The sequence below is a fragment of the Giraffa tippelskirchi genome, chromosome X (assembly GCF_054371585.1).
Source record: "Giraffa tippelskirchi isolate mGirTip1 chromosome X, T2T-mGirTip1v1.2.pri, whole genome shotgun sequence".
Lineage (NCBI taxonomy): Eukaryota > Metazoa > Chordata > Mammalia > Artiodactyla > Giraffidae > Giraffa > Giraffa tippelskirchi.
In genome coordinates, this window is record NC_137289.1 from 51,706,790 (window position 1) to 51,725,217 (window position 18,428).

Genomic DNA, 18,428 nt, shown 5'->3' on the forward strand with positions numbered 1-18,428 from the left:
TTTGGCTCTGCTGGGTCTTAGCTGCAGCATGCAGGATCTTTTACCTGTGGCATGTAAACTCTTAGCTGTGGCATGTGGGATCTAGTTTCCTGACCAGGAATAGAACCTGGGCCCTCTACACTGGGAGCATGGAGTCAGCCACTGGACCACCAGGGAAGTCCTAAAAGTTCTTAATCTTAATGTAGTTAAGCTTATTAATCTTTCTTTTATGGTTACCATTTCTGTGTGCTATCCAAAAGATGCTTCCTTATCCCAAAGGCAAACAGATACTTTCTATAAGTTCTTCTAAAAGTTTTGCCTTTCATATTTAAGCATTTGATATGTCTGGCATTGATTTTTATAGGTAGATATAGGAATATAATGTTATTTTTTTCTCTTAATATTGTATGCTCAGTCATGTCCAACTCTGTGACCCCATGGACTGTAGTCGACCGAATTCCTCTGTCCATGGGGTTTTCCAGGCAAGAATACTGGAATGGGTTGACATTTCCTCCTCCAGGGGATCTTCCCAAGCCAGGGATGAAACCTGCATCTCCTGCATTGGCAGGCAGATTCTTTACCACTATGCCACTATTATCCTTAATAGAATTTATCTAAAGCTCTTATTTCATTTACATTTTCTGTCCTTAAAAGTTTCTTCATACCAAGTTCCTTTCCTTGCTGACAAATTTGTAATAACAAACATTAATTTCATATATTAATTTGATTCTAAATATTTCCCAGCTCATGTGAGCCTGAAATTCACTTAGCTTAATTTCTTCTGTATTTTGAATTGTTTAGTTTGTAAGCACTTACTTTTATTTAAGTCAATTAAATAGAGTTCTTTTACAAATCAACCAAGGCAATGTTATCCAAAGTCAAAGATACATACACACACACAGAGACCTCAGTTCTTATTTCAAGATTTCAGTCCTGAGTCAGGTTCACCAATATAAAACCTATCAGTTTACAAAAGAAGTTGCATTAAAATTGGGTTTCTGACAGATGAAACAAGTCAAATTCACTTGGCTAGATGGCTAAATATTTGCAGAAAAAGCATTTAGGATTTCTATTTACCTCGGACAAGCCAACTTCTCATTTACCGCCTCTAAAATTTGCATTTTAAAAGACAGCAGAGATGAGCGGTCTTGAGAGGACCAGATAGGACACTTGCATCTCAAAGATACAGGCAAGTTCTTCCTAGGATGACTTTGTTTCCCCTTTTTGAAAATATTTACAAGCCTCTTAAGATAAACATGGGAGATTTGGGAAGTGGTAAAAGGATTGGTGGGGTTTTGGATTAATTTTGGAGCCACCTTTCTGGTCCTGTAAAGATTACATTTGTAAAACAAGGATAGTTTTGTTTTTCCTCTTTTTAAAAAAGAATTGTATGAAACTGAAGGACTGACATACCAATTTACCTATGTTGGAAAGTTTTACTTTTCCTTTTCTAGCTTAGGGAAGAAGGCCTGTTGGGAAGGCTCAGAGGCAACACTTAGCCTCCTGTAAATCAATCTGGACCAAGGGGGAAAGATGTGAAGGTAATAGGAAAGATAGGCTGAGGAATCCACCTCATAGTCTTGCCAGGAAGGCAGCGGCCAGGGAAAAGTGGGCTCAGTGTTATGCTTGAACTAGATGTGTCTGGCATTGCACAGAAGTTGTCCTGTTGAGGGGGGATACCCTAGTAGCCTGGTCCATTCCGTGATCCCCCTTATCCTGTCAAGGGAGTCTTCAAGCAGAGGCACCCTAATGCCTTTTAAGTGCCTGATCTGTGCTTGCACAATTTTAATTGGCCTGGTTCTCAACTTAAGACAGAAAGAAAGAAGAGCCTTCACTCGCTTGGGTGGCAGATACTATGGCACAGTGGGCCGTGGGGCCTTTGGAACACACCAGAGAGTAACCCTGGCCAGGGTTCCTCAATTGCTTCCATAGCCACTTGCCTGTTGGCAGAGGGTCTGAGGAGAAAGAAACAAGAAAACATAGAAGAAGCCTTAGAGGAAGCAGTTAGTACCAGATGTCTGTCCAGTACCAAAGTAACCAGATAACACTAAAACCTAGCCAGCCAGAGTCACATTAACATGACTTCCCAGTTCCATTAGACCTGTAACCTTTGTCCAAAAGGTCAGAGTTTTCAAAACACATACATAGAAACACACAAACACAGAATGTTCTAGGAAGATCAGATAGAACATTTACATCTCAAAGACAGAAATGCAAGTTTCCCCCTAGAAAGCCTTTGTTAAAGTTTTGTCAAGTTTTTGTTTTCTCCTCATTGGATCATAACAATAGGTCTACAAATCACTTAGGATTTTTCCTAGGGGACTCTAAGATGGAACCTTAGAGGAAGCAGTTAGTACAAAATATCTGTGCACTCAAAGCAAAGTAAACAAACCAAACCAAATCAAGCCAGCAGGAAGTTACCCCAAAAAAGCAAATGGCAAAGAGATGCCCAGAAATTCAAAAAACCAAATGGCAAGAATGCCCCAAATGTGACTTCCAAATCCCACTAAGCCTGTGATATTTGTGCAAAACAGTGCCTTACAAACTGGGTGCCCTGTCTACAGGGAGAAACCCCTGAACTGGAACTGCATCAGTTCCTTAAATGGAAAACATCAAGAGACCTTGGGGGACTTATCAAAATGCTAATGGGTGTCTCAACACATCAGATGCCCTCTTTCTGATTCTCCAATATTTAGTGTTTACTCAAGAGTGAAAGTTAGGGATGACACAGACAAGAGAAGAGAAGGTGTCCTTAAGGTGAAAGAAACCTTGCCAGGGCAGCCTCTCCCCCATTCTCTGCTGCATCCTTGAAGTTCCACAGCCAAGTCTGTGGGTCAGGTGTGATTGGGGCTTGGCCCTATGGCAGAAGTCTCTGGCCTAGCCACCCACCAGCTAGTCAGCACCAGTCCTGGGACACCTCCATATCAAGCAGCTAGTCCTGCAGTAACCCAGGCCCACCCACCAGCAGGCTGGCACTAGCCATGGACCCACTTGACAATCCCATCCCTTGCCCAGGGACTGGCCCCCACCTTCCAGTGGCCAGCAGCCTCCACACAAGGTAAGGTCTGGCAGCCAACCAGGCCAGGGGCCGCCCTGCCTACCAGCATGCCCACAGTAGTCATTCACAATAGGAGGGCTCACACAACGTACATAGGAGGCACCCCTAAGCATATAGCCCTGGTGATCCATGCTTATATGGTCAATTAATCCATGACAAAGGAGGCAAGAATATACAATGGGGAAAAACAGCCTCTTCAATAAATGGCATTGGGAATACTGGATAGCTATATGCCAAAGAATCAAACTGGACTACTTTCTCACACCATATACAAAGATAAAACTCAAAATGGATTAAAGACTTAAATGTAAGACCTGAAACCCTAAAACTTCTAAAAAGAAAACAGGCAGTATGCTCTCTGACACTGGTCTTAGCATATATTTTTGGATCTGTCTCCTCAGGCAAGGGAAATAAAAACAAAAGTAAACAAATATGACCACATCAAACTTTTGCAAATCAAAGGACACTATCAGGGGCGGGACTAAGATGGCAGAGAAATAGGACGGGGAGACCACTCTCTCCCCCACAAATTTATCGAAAGAACATCTGAACACTGAGCAAACTTCACAAAACAACTTCTGAACACTGGCAGAGGACTTCAGGCATCCAGAAAAACAGCCCATTATCTTCGAAAGGAGGTAGGACAAAAGATAAAAGATAAAAAGAGAGACAAAAGAGTTAGGGACGGAGACCCGTCCCGGGGAGGGAGTCGTAAAAGAGGAGAAGTTTCCAAACACCAGGAAACCCTCTCACAGGCGGGTTTGGGGGAAGATTTCGAATCTCAGAGGGCAACATAACCGGGAGGAAAAATAAATAAATAAAACCCACAGATTACGTGCCTAAAGGCAACTCCCAGCAAAGAACCCCAGACGCTCGCATCCGCCACCAGCAAGTGGGGGCTGAACGGAGAGGAGCAGGCGGCACTGCTTAGGGTAAGGACCGGGCCCGAGTGCCCTGAGGGCAATCTGAGGGAGCTAACGTGCGATAGCAACCTAAACTGTGGGACAGCCAGAGAGAGAGTACTATCTCGCGAAAAGCCCAAATCTAAGGCACTGCCGGCCCCGCTGGACGCAGTGGGCAGGTGGGGCCAACCAGAGCCGGAAAGGGGCAAACTCGGCCCCAGAGAGGACACCCCCTACCAAACTGCAAACAGGCTTCCAGTTTCTAAGCAAAGACTGCCTGAGATTCTGGAGGGCTGACATCCGCCGGGAGGGTCGCAGCCAGAGACCAGCTCCCCAGAACTGACACAAAGCACACCGGAGCCGGGCGCTGCTCTGACCGAGGATCGACACAAACCGTGGGCCCAACTGAGTCTCCGCCTTTGTGGAGTACCCGAGAACCTGAACCTGAGCGGCTAAGACCTGGGAAGTGCACGCATCTCAGGGCCCACACCCCGGCAGAGTAACCTGAAGCCTGGGCAGGGCAGACTGGGAAAGCACAAACGCCGTGAGCGGGGGCAAACCCAGTGCGGCCGAGACACTGCGAGCTCTCCACACACACGCCAGTGACATTGGTTTGCAGTGTTCCTCCCTCCCCACAGCACGACTGAACAAGCGAACCTAAAGAGACCACCTCCGCCCCTTTGTGGCAGGGCGGAAATTAGACACTGGAGAGACCTGCAAACAGAAGCCAAATAAACAGAGGGAACCGCTTTGGAAGTGACAGGCCAACAGATTAAAATCCCTGTAGTTAACACCAACTACATTGAAAGGGGCCTATAGATCTTGAAAAGTATAAGCAGGAACAAGGATCTATGTGAAAATGAACTGACCCCACACTGCTCACAACAGCTCCAGAGAAAGTCCTGGATATATTTTTACTACTATCATTTTTTAAAATTAAAATTTTTTTTTCTTTTTTCTTTAAGTCCTCTATTACACCTTTAATTTTCATTTTTATAATCCACTATTACCTTGCAAAAACAAGACCCTATTTTTAAAGCAAACTGCATACATATATCTTATACTTTTTGTGATTTTTTCTTTCTTTTATATTGTATTTTTTTAAGAATCTAATCTCTACTCTAGATTTTTAATCTTTGTTTTACATATTTAATATCAATTTTGTACATTTAAGAACCCAATCTTTAGTACCCATTTTTACTCAGGAGTGTGATTACTGGCTTGATTACTCTCTCCCGCTACTGACGCTCTTTCTTCTCCCCCAGGGAACCTCTATCTCCCCCCTCCTCCTTCTCTTCTCAACCCAATTCTGTGAATCTCTGAGGGTGTTCTGGGCACCGGAGAACACTTCGGGAACAGAATACTGCCCAGATCTCTCTCTCCCCTCTTGATTCCTCCCTTTCTACTCATGCTCACCTCTATTACCTTCCTCCCACCTCTCTATGTATCTCTGTGAACCTCTCTGAGGGTTCCAGACTGTGGAGAGCACAGAGGGAAGTGCTTACTGGCTAGACTGCTCTCTCCACGTTTGAGTCCCCCTCTTCTCCTCCTGGTCACCTCAACCCCCCCCCCTTCGCCTCTCCATGTAACTCAGTGAACCTCTCTGGCTATCCCTCACTATGGAGAATCTTTTCACCATTAACCTAAAAGTTTTATTATCGATGCTGTATGGATGGAAAAGTCTTGAGGCTACTGCAAGAATAAGACTGAAAACCAGAGGCAGGAGGCTTAAGCCCAAAACCTGAGAACACCAGAGAACTCCTGACTCCAAGAAACATTAATTAATAAGAGATCATCCAAAAGCCTCCATACATACACTGAAACCAAGCTCCACCCAAGAGCCAATAAGTTCCAGAACAAGACATACCACGCAAATTCTCCAGCGATGCAGGAACATAGCCCTGAGCATCAATATACAGGCTGCCCAGAGGCACACCAAACCCACAGACATCTCAAAACTCACTACTGGACACTCCATTGCACTCCAGAGAGAAGAAATCCAGCTCTACCCACCAGAACACCGACACAAGCTTCCCCAACCAGGAAACCTTGACAAGCCACCTGTCCAACCCCACCCACAGTGAGGAACCTCCACAATAAAGAGGAACTTCAAACCACCAGGATACAGAAAGGCCGCCCCAAACACAGCAATCTAAACAAGATGAAAAGGCAGAGAAATACTCAGCAAGTAAAGGAAAATGATAAATGCCCACCAAGCCAAACAAACGAGGAGGAGATAGGGAATCTATCTGAAAAAGAATTTAGAATAACGACAATAAAAATGATCCAAAATCTTGAAAACAAAATGGAGTTACGGATAAATAGCCTGGAGACAAGGATTGAGAAGATGCAAGAAATGTTTAACAAGGACCTAGAAGAAATAAAAAAGAGTCAATATATAATGAATAATGAAATAAAGGAGATAAAAGACACTCTGGAGGGAACCAACAGTAGAATAACGGAGGCAGAAGATAGGATAAGTGAGGTAGAAGATAGAATGGTGGAAATAAACGAAGCAGAGAGGAAAAAAGAAAAAAGAATCAAAAGAAATGAGGAAAACCTCAGGGACCTCTGGGACAATATGAAACGCCCCAACATTCGAATCATAGGAGTCCCAGAAGAAGAAGATAAAAGGAAAGGCCATGAAAAAATACTCGAGATAATAGTTGAAAATTTCCCTAAAATGGGGAAGGAAATAGTCACAGAAGTCCAAGAAACCCAGAGAGTCCCAAACAGGATAAACCCAAGGCGAAACACCACAAGACACATATTAATCAAATGAACAAAGATCAAACACAAAGAACAAATATTAAAAGCAGCAAGGGAAAAACAACAGATAACACACAAGGGGATCCCCATAAGGATAACAGATGATCTTTCAATTAGAAACTCTTCAGGCTAGAAGGGAATGGCAGGACACACTTAAAGTAATGAAAGCGAATAATCTACAACCCAGATTACTGTACCCAGCAAGGATCTCATTCAGATATGAAGGAGAATTCAAAAGCTTTACAGACAAGCAAAAGCTCAGAAAATTCAGCACCACCAAACCAGCTCTCAAACAAATGCTAAAGGATCTTCTCTAAACAGAAAACACAGAAAGGGTGATTAAACACGAACTCAAAACAAGGTAAATGGCAACGGGACCATACTTATCAATAATCACCTTAAATGAAAATGGGTTGAATACCCCAACCAAAAGACAGAGACTGGCTGAATGGATACAAAAACAAGACCCCTATATATGCTGTCTACAAGAGACCCACCTCAAAACACGGGACACATACAGACTGAAAGTGAAGGGCTGGAAAAATATATTTCATGCAAATGGAGACCAAAAGAAAGCAGGAGTCACAATACTCATTTCAGATAAAATAGACTTTAAAATAAAGGCGGTGAAAAGAGACAAAGAAGGACACTACATAATGATCAAAGGATCAATCCAAGAAGAAGATATAACAATTATAAATATATATGCACCCAATATAGGAGCGCCACAATAAGTAAGGCAAATACTAACAAGTATGAAAGGGGAAATTAACAATAACACAATAATAGTGGGAGACTTTAATACCCCACTCACACATATGGATAGATAAACTAAACAGAAAATTAACAAGGAAACACAAACGTTAAATGATACAATAGACAAGTTAGATTTAACTGATATTTACAGGACATTCCACCCCAAAACAATCAATTTCAACTTTTTCTCAAGTGCACACGGAACTTTCTCCAGGATAGATCACATCCTGGGCCATAAATCTACCTTGGTAAATTCAAAAAAAATTGAAATCATCCCAATCATCTTCTCTGACCACAATGCAGTAAGATTAGACCTCAATTACAGGAAAAACACTATTAAAACTTCCAACATATGGAGGCTAAAAAACAAGCTTCTAATTACCAGCAAATCACAGAAGAAATCAAAATATGCATAGAAACGAATGAAAATGAAAACACAACAACCCAAAACCTATGGGACACTGTAAAAGCAATGCTAAGGGGAAGGTTCATAGCAATACAGGTGTACCTCAAGAAACAAGAAAAAAATCAAATAAATAACCTAATTCTACACCTAAAGCAACTAGAAAAGGAAGAAATGAAGAACCCCAGGGTTAGTAGAAGGAAAGAAATCTTAAAAATTAGGGCAGAAATAAATGCAAAAGAAACAAGAGATCATAGCAAAGATCAACAAACTAAAAGCTGGTTTTTCGAGAAGATAAACAAAATTGACAAACCATTAGCCAGACTCATCAAGAAACAAAGGGAGAAGAATCAGATCAACAAAATTAGAAATGAAAATGGAGAGATCACAACAGACTACACAGAAATACAAAGGATCATAAGAGACTACTACCAACAGCTATATGCCAATAAAATGGACAACTTGGAAGAAATGGACAAATTCTTAGAAAAGTATAACTTTCCAAAACTGAATCAGGAAGACATAGAAGATCTTAACAGACCCATCTCACAAGCACAGAAATCAAAACTGTAATCAGGAATCTTGCAGCAAACAAAAGCCCAGGACCAGACGGCTTCACAGCTGAATTCTACCAAAAATTTAGAGAAGAGCTAACACCTATCCTACTCAAACTCTTCCAGAAAATTGCAGAGGAAGGTAAACTTCCAAACTCATTCTATGAGGCCACCATCACCCTAATTACAAAACCAGACAGAGATGTCACAAAAAAAGAAAACTACAGGCCAATATCACTGATGAACATAGACGCAAAAATCCTTGATAAAATTTTAGCAAACAGAATCCAACAACATATTAAAAAGATCATCATGACCAAGTAGGCTTTATCCCAGGAATGCAAGGTTTCTTTAATATCTGCAAATCAATCAATGTAATACACCACATTAACAAATTGAAAGATAAAAACCATATGATTATCTCAATAGATGCAGAAAAAGCCTTTGACAAAATTCAACATCCATTTATGATAAAAACCCTCCAAAAAGCAGGAATAGAAGGAACATACCTCAACATAATAAAAGCTATATATGACAAACCCACAGCAAACATTATCCTCAATGGTAAAAAACTTAAAGCATTTCCCCTAAAGTCAGGAATAAGACAAGGGTGCCCACTTTCACCACTACTATTCAACAGAGTTTTGGAAGTTTTGGCCTCAGCAATCAGAGCAGAAAAAGAAATAAAAGGAATACAGATAGGAAAAGAAGAAGTAAAACTCTCACTGTTTGCAGATGACATGATCCTCTACATAGAAAACCCTAAAGATTCTACCAGAAAATTACTAGAGCTAATCAATGAATATAGTAAAGTTGCAGGATATAAAATTAACACACAGAAATCCCTTGCATTCCTATACACCAATAATGAGAAAACAGAAAGAGAAATTACGGAAACAATACCATTCACCATTGCAACAAAAAGAATAAAATACTTAGGAATATATCTACCTAAAGAAACAAAAGACTTATATATAGAAAACTATAAAACACTGATGAAAGAAATCAAAGAGGACACAAACAGATGGAGAAATATACCGTGTTCATGGATTGCAAGAATTAATATAGTGAAAATGAGTATACAACCCAAAGAAAACTATAGATTCAATGCAATCTCTATCAAGCTACCAACGGTATTTTTCACAGAACTAGAACAAATAATTTCACAATTTGTATGGAAATAAAGAAAACCTCAAATAGCCAAAGCAATCTTGAGAAAGAAGAATGGAACTGGAGGAATCAACCTGCCTGACTTCAGGCTCTACTACAAAGCCACAGTCATCAAGACAGTATGGTACTGGCACAAAGATAGAAATATAGATCAATGGAACAAAATAGAAAGCCCAGAGATAAATCCATGCACCTATGGACACCTTATCTTCGACAAAGGAGGCAAGAATATACAATGGAGAAAAGACAATCTCTTTAACAAGTGGTGCTGGGAAAACTGGTCAACCACTTGTAAAAGAATGAAACTAGAACACTTTCTAATATCATACACAAAAATAAACTCAAAATGGATTACAGATCTAAACATAAGACCAGAAACTATAAAACTCCTAGAGGAAAACATAGGCAAAACACTCTCCGACATAAACCACAGCAGGATTCTCCATGACCCACCTCCCAGAATACTGGAAATAAAAGCAAAAATAAACAAATGGGACCTAATTAAAATTAAAAGCTTTTGCACAACAAAGGAAACTATAAGCAAGGTGAAAAGACAGCCTTCAGAATGGGAGAAAATAATAGCAAACGAAGCAACAGACAAACAATTAATCTCAAAAATATACAAGCAACTCCTGCAGCTGAATTCCAGAAAAATAAACGACCCAATCAAAAAATGGGCCAAAGAACTAAACAGACATTTCTCCAAAGGAGACGTACAGATGGCTAACAAACACATTGAAAAGATGCTCAGCATAACTCATTATTAGAGAAATGCAAATCAAAACCACAAGGAGGCACCATTTCACACCAGTCAGAATGGCTGCTATCCAAAAGTCTACAAACAATAATGCTGGAGAGGGTGTGGAGAAAGGGGAACCCTCTTACACCGTTGGTGGGAATGCAAACTAGTACAGACACTATGGAGAACAGTGTGGCGATTCCTTAAAAAACTGGGAATAGAACTGCCATACGACCCAGCAATCCCACTGCTGGGCATACACACCGAGGAAACCAGAACTGAAAGAGACATATGTACCCCAATGTTCATCGCAGCACTGTTTATAATATCCAGGACATGGAAGCAACCTAGATGCCCATCAGCAGACGAATGGATAAGGAAGCTGTGGTACATATACACAATGGAATATTGCTCAGCCATTAAAAAGAATACATTTGAATCAGTTCTATTGAGATGGATGAAACTGGAGCCCATTATACAGAGTGAAGTAAGCCAGAAAGAAAAATACCAATACAGTATACTAATGTATATATATGGAAATTGAAAGATGGTAATGATAACCCTATATGCGAGACAGAATAAAAGACACAGATGCATAGAACAGTCTTATGGACTCTGAGGGAGAAGGTGAGGGTGAGACGATCTGAGAGAATAGCATTGAAACATGTATATTATCATATGTGAAACAGAACACCATTCCAGGGTCAATGCATGAGACAAATGCTCAGGGCTGGGGCAATGGGATGACCCAGAGGGATGGGATGGGGAGGGAGGTGGGAGGGGGTTAAGGATGGGGAACACATGTAAACCCATGGCTGATTCATGTCAATGTATGGCAAGAACCACTACAATGTTGTAAAGTGATTAGCCCTAAACTAAAATAAATTTATTTTAAAAAAAATAAAAAAATAAAGCATGTGCTATAAGGTTAAAAAAAAAAAAAAACCAAAGGAAACTATCAACAAAATGAAAAGAGAGCCCATTGAATGGGAGAAGGTATTTACAAATGATAATTCAATAAAGGGTTAATATCCAAAATAGACAAAGAACTTATACAAATATCAAAGAAAAAATAAATTAAAAGCTGGGAAGAGGACCTGAATAGACATTTTTTTTCCTCAGACAATAAAAAGATGACCAATGGACATGAAAAGATGCACAACATCAGTAATCATTAGGAAACTGCAAATCAAAACCATAATGAGATACCACCACACACCTGTTAGAATAGCTATCATCAAAAAAGACAACAAATAACAGATGTTGGCAGGTATGTAAAGGAAAGGGTACTTTTGTGCACTGTTGGGATTGTAAATTGATGCAGCCCCTATAGAAAACAATATAGAGATTCCTCAAAAAGTTAAAAACACAACTACCAGATGACTCAGCGATTTTACTTCTGGCTATTTACCTGAAGAAAACAAAAACACTAATTCAAAAAGGTATATGCACATTTAGTGTTCAGTGAAGTGTCATGTATAATAGCCAAGATATGGAAGCAACCTAAATGTCCATTGATAGACTAATGGATAAAGAAGATGTGGTGTGTGTGTCACACACACACACACACACACACACACACACACACACACACAGTGGAATATTACTCAGCCATCAAAAATAATGAAATCTTGCTACTTGAAACATGGATGGATACAGAAGATATTACACTACGTGAAATAAGCCAGATAGAGAAATATAAATACCATATGGTCTCATATATATGTGGAATCTTAAAATAAATTCAACAAACAAAATGAAACAAAACAGACTCACAGATACACAGAATAAATCAGCTGTTGCCAGGGGGTGGGGATGAAATAGGTGATGGGAATTAAGAGGTACAAACTTGCAGTTATATAATAAAATAAGTAAGCCAAAGGGATGTAATATACAAAATAAGAAGTTATAACTTTATAAAAACATTATAATAACTTTCTTTGGGGACAGGTGGTCACTAGACTTATGTTGATCATTTCATAATGTATGCAAATGTCAAATCACTATGTAGGACACCTGAAAATAACATATTGTACAGCAATACAGCAACTGTGTTGCGCTGTGTTTAGTTGCTCAGTCGTGTTCGACTCTTTGCAACTCCATGGACTGTAGCCAGCCAGGCTCCTCTGTCCATGGGATTCTCCAGGCAAGAATACTGGAGTGGGTTGCCATGCCTTCCTCCAGGGGATCTTCCCAACCCAGGGACCGAACCAAGGTCTGCTGCATTGCAGGAGTCTTTACCATCTGAGCCATCGGGGAAGCCCAAGAATACTGGAGTGGGTAGCCTATCCCTTCTCCAGGGGAACTTCCCCACCCAGGAATCAAACGGGGGTCTACTGCATTGCAGGCAGATTTTTTTTACCAGCTGAGCTACCCAGGAGGCCAATACATCAACTATACCTCAATAAAAAGCTCTTATGCTTTTAATGGATTTTATCTTCTCACTAGGTGGTGCAGTGGTAAAGAACTGACCTGCCAATGCAGGTTTGATCCTGGGTTGGGAAGATCCCCTGGAGGAGGAAATGGCAACCCACTCCAGTATTCTTGACTGGAGAATTCCAAGGATAGAGAAGCCTAGTGGGCTAGAGTCCATGGGGTCACAAAGAGTCAAGACACAACTGAGCACAGAGGCACTCACGCATCCCCACATTGGCAAGGGCAGCCTGTACAACATTAAACAGAAATAGTAATAAGAGGCCATTAGTGGTCCCCATTTTAAAAAAGAGTGTTTCAGGACTTCCCTAGTAGTCCAGTCATTAAGACTCTGCCCTGCCCTTCCGCTACAAAGGGCTCGGGTTCAATCCCTCGTTGGGGAACTAAGATCTGGTATGACACAAGGCTGCTGCTGCTGCTGCTAAGTCACTTCAGTCGTGTCCAACTCTGTGTAACCCCATAGACGGCAGCCCACCAGGCTCCTCTATCCCAAGGCATGGCCCCCCAAAAAATTTTGGAGTGTTTCTAAATTTTCCCCATTAAGAGTTGTGTTTGTTTTCATTTGGTTTTGCAAACATCCTTTATCATTTATGGAAAGTTCCTTTTCTTGCCATTTTCTTTTTAAAATTTATGAATGCGTGTAAAATTTTAGCAAATGACTTTTATGGCTCTACTAGGACAACCTTCTTAAATCTATTAATGTGGTAGTGACACTTGTCGATTTTTCTAAGTAAAATCAACTTTGCATTGCTGGAAAACAATACAACTTAGTCACAATGTGTAATCATTTTTTTACATATAACTGAATTCAGTTTGCTAACCTTCAGTTTTGTGTATCTGTATATATGTTCATAGCTGAAGGTAGCCTTTAGTTTTCCTCCTTCATAAAATTCTGATTTGGTTTTGATTATCAAGGTTATATTGGTAGCAACGAATAAGTCAGAGAGTATACCTTCTTACTTTATTCTCTGGAAATTTTGGAATGATACATTCCTTGAATGTTTGCTAGAATTTGCCTATAAAATGATACCTGCCTGGTGGGTGTGTGGTGGGAGTGTGTGTGATTATTTTAAACCTCTGATTCACTTTAATAGTTATAGAACTATCTGGGTTTCTTATTTCTTTAATGTCAATATTTTTCTAAGGATTTGCTATGTAGCAAACAAAGATTAAACCGGGATGAAGATGACTGCTTTCTCATTTTGCCTATTACCATCCATGTGACTACAAAATGAGTGAAGAAAGTTTGTATTACATGGTATTACCTTGCACCTAGAAAATAGTTTGCATTTTACTTTGCACTTTCATAGCGATAGTTACTCAGTTATACTCAAGGTCCTTCCCAGCTCTAAAATGCTAGGATTTCAAATGAATTAAAAACCTCCTTCACCCCAAACGAAAAACACTTAAGGTTATTACCTCAATATGTATTATGTAATACAGTATGAAAATCTCAAGACTTTAAAAAGTTTATTATTTGTGTATGTCAACTGAACACTATTTTGTATAAGATAAGCCAGAATAAACAAAAAGGCAATATACAGAAATCATACATTACCAGAAAATAATGTCCTTTTTTTACAACAGAATTTTCATCTTCACAAGCTTCCATTTATTTAGTTCCTTTAAACTTACATTAGTTTCTATAACTTACAACTATATGTGTAAGCATGAAAAAATAAACCAAGCTAAATTACCCCAACAGTTTGTGTTCCAACATCAACACCTAGAAGGCAGTGGTAGTATCACAGATCCTTACTTCTGTACTGACCAAACTGGCCCTCATTGCATACTCTCTCTCATGTATTCTCTCATAACATTTAAACCACCCTGTTCTCATTCCTAACCCTTACTTACGTTTTCTCCAATTCAACCCATTCTCCTACTCTCCAGACCATTCATTCTTTCCTCAACTACATTTCTGTTCATTTCCTCTCCCCTTCCATTCATCCTTTTTTCTTCCCGTTTACTGTCAGCAGTCTTTCAGGTTAATGTAATTTGTTCATCTTACATATCTGTTACCCTGTTATTTTTTTTTTAAATTGGAGGATAATTGTTCTGTTGGTTTCTGCTGTACAACAACATGAATCAACTATAAGTATACATATATCCCCTCCTTCTCGAGCCTCCTTCCCACTCCTTAGGTCATCACAGAGGACCTAGTTGAGCTCCCTGTACTATACAGCAGCTTCCCACTAGCTATCTTTTTTACATAGAGTAATGTTTATGTTTCAATGCTACTCTCTTTAATTCATCCTACCCTCTCCCCTTCCCCTGCTGTGTCCACAGGTTCTCTATGTGTTAGATTAATTCTAAAGGTAGAATTCTATATTATTTATCTTTGTGTCCCCTGTGCCTAGCACAGTTTACAGAACTATTTTTTTCCCTTTAAAAGATGATTAATCACACTGAGATTTTTAAAGATCATAGATCAATAGTTTTTAACCCTGGCTGTACATTAGAATCCACCTGAGGAATTTCAGAGACACATCAATGTGTGGTCCCCTCCTCAGAATAATTATTAATAATTCAAAATCTCTTGAGAGTGGGGTGGTCATGGTTCTTTAAAGCTCTCCAAATGATACTAACGTATAGCCAGTATTGAGATCCACTTATACACGAACACTAGGCAAACTATGGCTTGTAGATGGCTGCCTGTGTTTTGCAAATAAAAATATTACTGTAACACAGCTATGTCCATCAGTTGACATATTATCTTTGGTTGCTTTCACTCAATAAAGACAGGCAAAAGCAATACAATATTGTAAAGTTAAAAAGTAGATAAATAAACTAATTTAATAAAAAAGAAAGAAAAAAAAAGAACCTGAAAAAAAAAAGACAGAGCTGAGTTGTTGTGAAAGAGACTGTACTGCTTATACATCCTATAATATTTACTTTCCAGCTATTTATAGAAATAGCTCACTGACCCTTGATGAAGAGGGAAAAAGTCCTATTACTTATTAAAAAGGTGTGGGATAACAGAGACTGATGCTAACACTGATTAAGTAAAACTGTTCTAAAGACTAAAAGGTGCATTTTAAACATCTTCTCATCAAGGCTCTCATTTTAAAAATGATTTCTGTATTTGTAATTATCCACTTAAAAGTATAAATAGCTTCTCATATCTTAAAAAGAGTTTATATTATGAAAATCTGGCCCTATAATTCTATGTAGCAGAGGTAGCATAGAGCTCAATTCACTTTCACTGCTATGTTTTAATAACTATTTATCTACTGACCACATGCTGTCTATTGTCCCATTTTCCATATGTTTTTAAGGTTTAGAAGCAGCTATTAGTACAGACTCATGTCTAGATTTGTCCACAGCCACACAGAAACTGTGATTGAAGTTAATTTTCTTTATATCAGAAAACACTGTATTTAGTAAAAAGAACATTAGGTTAAGTATCAGGAGAACTAGGTTTCAATTTTCACTATGCCAGTGATCCATTATATGGCATCAACAAAGTCACTTGCCTTATCTGCTATTGACAAAGAATGTCTCAATTTTCACTAAAAAGCAATTTTGTCACCTGGAGATGCATGGTTGTGGGAAAGAATTTATAAATTGGCAGACACAATAATACACATGTAGAATTAGCTTCCTCCTGCCAACTTTCACTACATTTTCTTAATTAAATCTCAACAGCAATATCAATTTATCTTCTCCTATGATAAAGAGTAATGCGATAATGGACTAGTCGTACCAAATTAATTGATATCTTGTTCACCCAGCCAGATTGATGTCTACCATCAATAGCCAGTAGACACTAATACAGAATCATATGAAATTGTCCTAAATATATGTTTCAGTAAACAGTGAATAAAGGCTACATTATCTGAACATTCTTTATGTAATTAACCTTAATAGGTCAGCTAAGGAGTTCAGGATACATAGAAATACAGGTCCAGTATAAAACTACGACAAAACAAAATAATGCTTAAAACTGTTGGGTGATGTGTCCTACAATTTTGAAAAATGGAAATGCAAAGAAGTCATATCCACACATTGAGCAATCACTTAATATATTAATTCTAATGTTCCCCAAATATTAAGGATGATGCCAAGATATCAATACTGTGATTTCAATACTAATTAGGAAGAGTCCTTTCAAGACTGCAATAGTTGGCAATATTTGAATACTGATCTTAAGTTATATAACATTATTATATCAACTTTAAATTTCCTAGTTTTGATAACTATACTGTGACTGTGTAATAGAATGTTCTTGTTCTTAGGAAACAGACAGTAAAATATCACCGAAGTGTTTAGAGGTAAAGGGATATATATATATGATGGCTGCCACTTACTCTCAAATGGTTCAGAGGTGAGATCTAGCTAGCTAGCTAGCTACAATGGAGAAATGATAAAGTAAATGTTACCAACTGCTGAATCTGTGTGAAGGGTATACAGGAGTTCTTTATACTATTCTTTCAACTTCTGTGTAAGTTCGAAATTATTGCAAAATAGAATGCTGACAAAAGCCCTTTGAAATGGCACCTTGAAGTAACAAAAACTATATTCAAGTCACTAATTTAATATTTTAATACAAAAAAATGAAAGAAAAGAAAAGTAAATCCAAAGTGGCACTCATTCATTAATCAACAATAAATATCTCAGATGCTTTTCCTTAATAAATGAATAAATATACTTATTAAGTGATTGCTCAAAATTTTTTATGGATAAAGGAATTTAAAGGTTTGTCAGGTTCTAACAGCTTCAGTAATTTTTAAGGTCTTTTGACTGATATGGTACTTTGCAAATTTATAAAACAAAATACTGATAAAATAACAAATTCACGGAATACTTAACCCATTGTAGAAATTAGTTTCATCTGCGGATCCACAGGAAGAGGCTGCATCCTGAATGGATAACTCTTTTTAACAGAATAATCTTGAAGCAGAAGAACTAAACCAACATGCAGACTTTTGTACCACTCAGGACACAGGGTATTACACATAATCATGGACACTGTGCCTGAGCTGTCAGCAACTTCCAAAAAGGTCTAGGAAGAAAAAAGTAAAAGCATATTTTACTTAATAAATGCATATTTGTTACTTCTACCTACATGGTGTTCAAATTTTATTTTTTAAGAATGAGGAAGCATAATTATAGGAGAACCACTGAGTAATTTATGATGTAATATGAGAGACTCTGTAATGATGAAAAGTTATGAATGAAGAACTTTTGGTAATGTGAAAAAATACTTAAGAAAATGTTAAATGATACAAAATATTATATATACTATGATTCCCATTTTGTAAGAAAATTCACTATGATATATGACATAGTTATACATAATATATGATAGGGGACTTCCCTAGTGGCTCAGCGATAAAGAATATACCTGCCAATGCAGGAGACACGGGTTTGATCCCTGGGTTGTGAATATCCCCTGGTGAAGGAAATGACAACACACTCCAGTATTTTTGCCTAGGAAATCCCATGGACAGAGGAGCCTGGCAGGCCATAGTTAACGCGATCGCAAAGATTTGGACATGACTTGGTGACTAAATGACAACAAATACATGATAGGAATACATATATGTGTAGATGTGGTATATATGACATACATATGATATCACAGACATATGCATATATGAGAGATACATATATGTATCTATATATATGATCTATACATACAATACAGGGGAATGAAACACAC

At 38.7% G+C, this 18,428-nt stretch overlaps 1 protein-coding gene across 6 annotated transcripts in view; it reads right to left on the reverse strand.

Annotated features, from left to right (window-relative positions):
* Positions 1-18,428, reverse strand: part of RADX (RPA1 related single stranded DNA binding protein, X-linked) — an 83,213-nt gene that overhangs the window by 54,142 nt on the left and 10,643 nt on the right. For all 6 annotated transcript variants that reach the window (XR_014075742.1, XR_014075741.1, XM_081565391.1 and 3 more), the window contains exon 3: positions 17,576-17,768. Coding sequence is in view for 4 of the 6 variants with exons in the window: in XM_081565391.1 (XP_081421517.1) it covers positions 17,576-17,768 (193 nt within the window). In the remaining 2 variants the exon portion in view is untranslated. The remainder of the gene's footprint in view (positions 1-17,575; positions 17,769-18,428) is intronic.